This window comes from Epinephelus moara, chromosome 7 (assembly GCF_006386435.1).
Source record: "Epinephelus moara isolate mb chromosome 7, YSFRI_EMoa_1.0, whole genome shotgun sequence".
NCBI lineage: Eukaryota > Metazoa > Chordata > Actinopteri > Perciformes > Serranidae > Epinephelus > Epinephelus moara.
The window spans coordinates 1,339,764-1,344,221 of record NC_065512.1 but is presented as its reverse complement, the minus strand read 5'-3'; the positions used below and the strand labels follow the sequence as shown (position 1 = coordinate 1,344,221).

Genomic DNA, 4,458 nt, shown 5'->3' with positions numbered 1-4,458 from the left:
CAGGCACATGCCATGGGAGGAGCTGACAATCAACACAAATTGCCACACAGATGAAACAGGAAAAAATCACAAAATGATCAAAGCTCAATTTCCATTCAAGTATAATCTTAAAGACTAAAAAAGACAGAATATAGACAATTCAAAAGTACATTTCAAAAACACTTACATTCTTTTCAGTTATCAAAAAGTAGTAGAGAATAAAAAGTGTCATTATCTTAAATACAGCCAGATCAGGAAAAGAATAATGCATTTAAACATCACTTAAAGTGGAAAAGAGCAGAGTACCCCTGTTTCTTGAAAAATGAATTCTTATAGGAGGGGGAGACTGCAAAAACACTTTTTAGGACTTTGAAATAAGACATTTAAATATATGAAACATAATTGTAAACGATTAAGTAGAAAAATGTCCAGTTATAAAACAATTGTAGGAGCCAATTCTTTAATTTGTAATTATTTCTATTTCTAAATTTATACATGGAGAACATCCCAAGTCTCTTAAACTGCATCCATGTTTCTCTCACTTGCCTCTTTTACTTGCATCTTAGTCCCTCTTACCAAGGATGTATGGAGACAAGGAGGAGGAAACAAGGAAATATGTTTTTAGAGGAATGAGATGTTTGTGGATGTCGACGTTTGTTTGTGATGATGGCTCCTATATATATATATATATATATATATATATATATATATTTGTTTTTATTTTTATTTATTTATTTATTTAATGATGTACTGTTTTTTGTTAAACAGAGACGAAGAAAGTCTTCAGTATGTGCGAGACTATAAGCCTGTAACGGATGGCATCAACCATCTCCGAGTTCTTCTGTATGGGCCTGTTGGAGCTGGAAAGTCCAGCTTCATCAACTCTGTCGTCAGCACCATACGAGGCAGAATGAGTGTTCCTGCTGCGGCCAGTGCAACAACTGCTGGAAGAAGTTTCACCACAAAAGTACAAAACCTTAAGATTTGTGTTGTTCAACAGAAACATCAGCTCTAACAAATGAAATAAATGTATAAAGAAACACAGTAAAAACATAAATCAAACTAACATAATATAATAATTTGGCTCTGACAGTGTCACGGCTGTAGGTTTATCTTCAGAAGAAACTTCAGTTATTTCAATTTTGTTTAAGAGAAATCTGATTGACTCAAAAACCTACAATACCCATGAGCCTCAGCTGCAGCTAGTAAATCAAAGCTGTTCGTCTGTACATGGCATCACTGTCAGTAAAACAAGCATTTCATTTTGTTGTGTCACAGTATGAAACTCATTATATCAAAATTGGGAGAGGAGACCAAGGGACATATCCTGTCGTCTTCAATGACATCATGGGTCTGGAGGAAGGCGATACCCAGGGAGTTCATCCTGCAGACATCAAACTGACCATGAAAGGACACGTGAAAGAGGGTTACATGGTACAACTGTTAAATGTTTGACATCATCGAACTTAATACTGGATGGAATATGTTTCCGATTAATTTCAGCTACAACTTTATTTAAACTTTAATCTGGTCATTACATTTAAACTATAACACCTACAACATAAAGATAAGTACAGAAACACAGTAAAGAGAAATACTGTGTTATACATACAGTGTTCTCCTTTGTGTTCCAGTTCAATGCTGCTGGTCCACTGTCAGATGCTAATCCGGGCTACAACAAATCCCCCTCTCTGGACGACAGAGTTCATGTCCTGGTGTGTGTTGTTTCTGCAAACTCAGCAGAAATTACAGACTCAGTTCTGAGGAAGATGGCAGAAATCAGAGGGATGGCCAGGGACCAGGGTAAGATCAATGATTGGTAATTATTCTGTTCATTCACAGTTTTGTAGAGTATTGATATTCCTGTTGTATAAAAAGGATCATTTACCTTTCATTTCCTGTTGAGTTTACTCAAAGTGTTTGTGCCAACTGCTTTAACTTGATCTGATTATCTCAGTTATCAGACTCCAACAGTTACCCATGAGGCTCGATGGTGTTAAAACACAAAGTGTAGCACCAACACTTCTACATCATATTCATTAGTCATTTTATCAATACATCGTCACAGTTTGATACAGACCATAATACAAAGAAATATATCTAAAAACACTGTTTAGGTTTGAAGCTTTTTTCCTCTCTTTAGTGTTTGAACAGAGATTTTTATAGTTTGCACAAAGTATAAATGTTCTCATCCTGCAGATAGTTCACTTGTTACTTTACATTTTTTAATCATTCAAAAAATTACGCACTCATGTTGAACTCAAACTAATATTACCAATGCTAACACTGAGCTGGTCATGAACATATTAATTTACCTTCTGGAGTCTATTGATGGATCATTTATCTAACATGTAGATAAAGTGCTGATGTAGGGCTTTACCACAGCGTAACCTATATAACAACAACATGGTATGACTGATGGGCCGTGTTCATTTCTACAGATGTATGTGTCATTTCTCTTGTGTTATGGGTTCCTGTCAGCTTTATACTTTGGTAAACTGATAAAATGAGACGTCAGACAGAAACAAAGACTAAATGACCCTCATCACGTTAGCTTTGGGTCATGGCTTCAAGCTAATAAAAGATGAAAAGAAACTGGCTAAAAAGCTAAAATACTGAGTGTGTTTCTGTCTGCAGGGATCCCGCAGATGATGATAATCACCCACATTGATGAGGCCTGTCCTGAAACTGAGAAGACCCTGAGGAATGTGTACATGAGCAAGCACGTGAAGCAGAAGGTAAGGTTCTGTCTTTCTGTGAGTCTGAACAGAAACATAACCTCATGTTATTTTACTATATTTGTACTATATGAGCACAGAAACACTGAGTCACGTTAATTTATGGACTGAAACCCTCAGATGAAAGACTTCAGCTCAGCCGTGGGAATCCCAATGAACTGCATCTTTCCTGTAGCTCAGCCGTGGGAATCCCAATGAACTGCATCTTTCCTGTGAAGAACTACAGTGAAGAAATCGAGATCAACGATGATGTTGACACCCTGATCCTGAGCGCACTAAGAAAAATGATCAACTTTGGAGACGACTTCATTGACAAAATGGAAGAAAAGGAAGAGGAAAAATAAATCAGAATATAACGCAGTGGGGCTCCTGGGCATCTTGTATTGCTTTGAAATATTTACTCTCCTATAGATCAGCTTCATTTAATGTTATCTCTGCTGAGTCAACACACATGTGGACACAATTTACTCCTCAGTCCTCCTTAGTGACTTTTTTTTGGAAAAGTAAGATCTTTGAATGAGCATGTGGAGCCTCATGTCAGTTTATAAATCCCTGGACTTTAAGATCTCATACATGTTGTCATGTTCACAGAGGAAAGTGGGAAACTTGTATAAGGAGAAAATGTGTTTATGTTTCTGATCAGCGCACAGTTTTGGGTTTGGGTATATACATATATATATATATATACATATATATGTTTATGATATGTGTCAATGGGTAACATCAGAAAGAAAGAGCATGAACAAATGAGCACTTTTCAAAAACACAAACGTACCAAAGTGCTGCACAAGCTACACATAAGCATATACAGAAATAAACAGAAATTCACATAAGAATATACAGAATATCCACAAAAGACTGTAAGAGGACTGTGTAATCCATTTATACATTCTGTTTATTTTGTGTCATTTCATATCATCCTCTTTTACTATTCATTTACTCAATTGTTAAACATTTAGCCCTAAATAAATCTTCATTTATCGCCAAGTCGTTGTCTGTGGATATTTCTTTTGAGCAGGAACTAAGATCACTGTATAGAGAATTCATAACCCAGGTATTGAGATTGATTCATTATTGATAAGTGTACTGACAAATTAATAATTGGTTTTCGGAGTTATTTTTTTGATTAGTCGCTTGCCTCCATGGAGGGTGGTGCCACTAAATTTATTATGAGTGCCATCATTTTCTAAAGATATTGCTCCTACGTATCTGGTGCCCCGTGTGAGGCCTATTAAAATCTTTGTTCCTGTAAACAAAGTCATATAAATAGGTGATGTAAATTGGTAATTTTAACGCCGATAGTGATAATAAATCTCCCCGACAGCCTCCGTAAGGTTTTACCATGTCTAATATTAACATATGTTGAGCTGGCTCTCCACTGGAGGATTGTTTAAGCGTGTTTTTTTACTTCTGTGCTTCTGATTTGTGTGTGAGCATTAATAACTGCAGTAAATTATAATCTTTGGGTTGATGACGCTGAACCCAAAAGCTAGACTGATATAAGTCTTTGTGTTTGAACCATGGTAAATTATAATCGGCTGTGGCTCAGAGGTACAGCGGGTCGTCCACCAATCGAAAGATCAGCGGTTCAATCCCGGGCTCCTCCAGGCTGCATGTCGAAGTATCCTTGAGCAAGATACTGAACCCCAAATTGCTCCCGATGGCTGTTCCATCGGTGTGTGAGTGTGTTAAAACTGAGTAGCAGGTGGCACCTTGTATGGTAGCCTTGGCCACCAGTGTA

At 36.9% G+C, this 4,458-nt stretch overlaps 1 protein-coding gene across 2 annotated transcripts in view; it reads left to right on the top strand.

The window, feature by feature from the left end:
* LOC126393356 (interferon-induced protein 44-like) overlaps positions 1-3,697 on the top strand; it is a 37,534-nt gene extending 33,837 nt beyond the window's left edge. For both annotated transcript variants that reach the window (XM_050049486.1, XM_050049487.1), the window contains 6 exons: positions 748-946; positions 1,258-1,413; positions 1,614-1,782; positions 2,617-2,717; positions 2,838-2,890; positions 2,932-3,697. In XM_050049486.1, coding sequence (XP_049905443.1) covers positions 748-946; positions 1,258-1,413; positions 1,614-1,782; positions 2,617-2,717; positions 2,838-2,890; positions 2,932-3,061 — 808 coding nt within the window. In that variant the 3' untranslated portion in view covers positions 3,062-3,697. The remainder of the gene's footprint in view (positions 1-747; positions 947-1,257; positions 1,414-1,613; positions 1,783-2,616; positions 2,718-2,837; positions 2,891-2,931) is intronic.
* Positions 3,698-4,458: the final 761 nt, after the last annotated feature.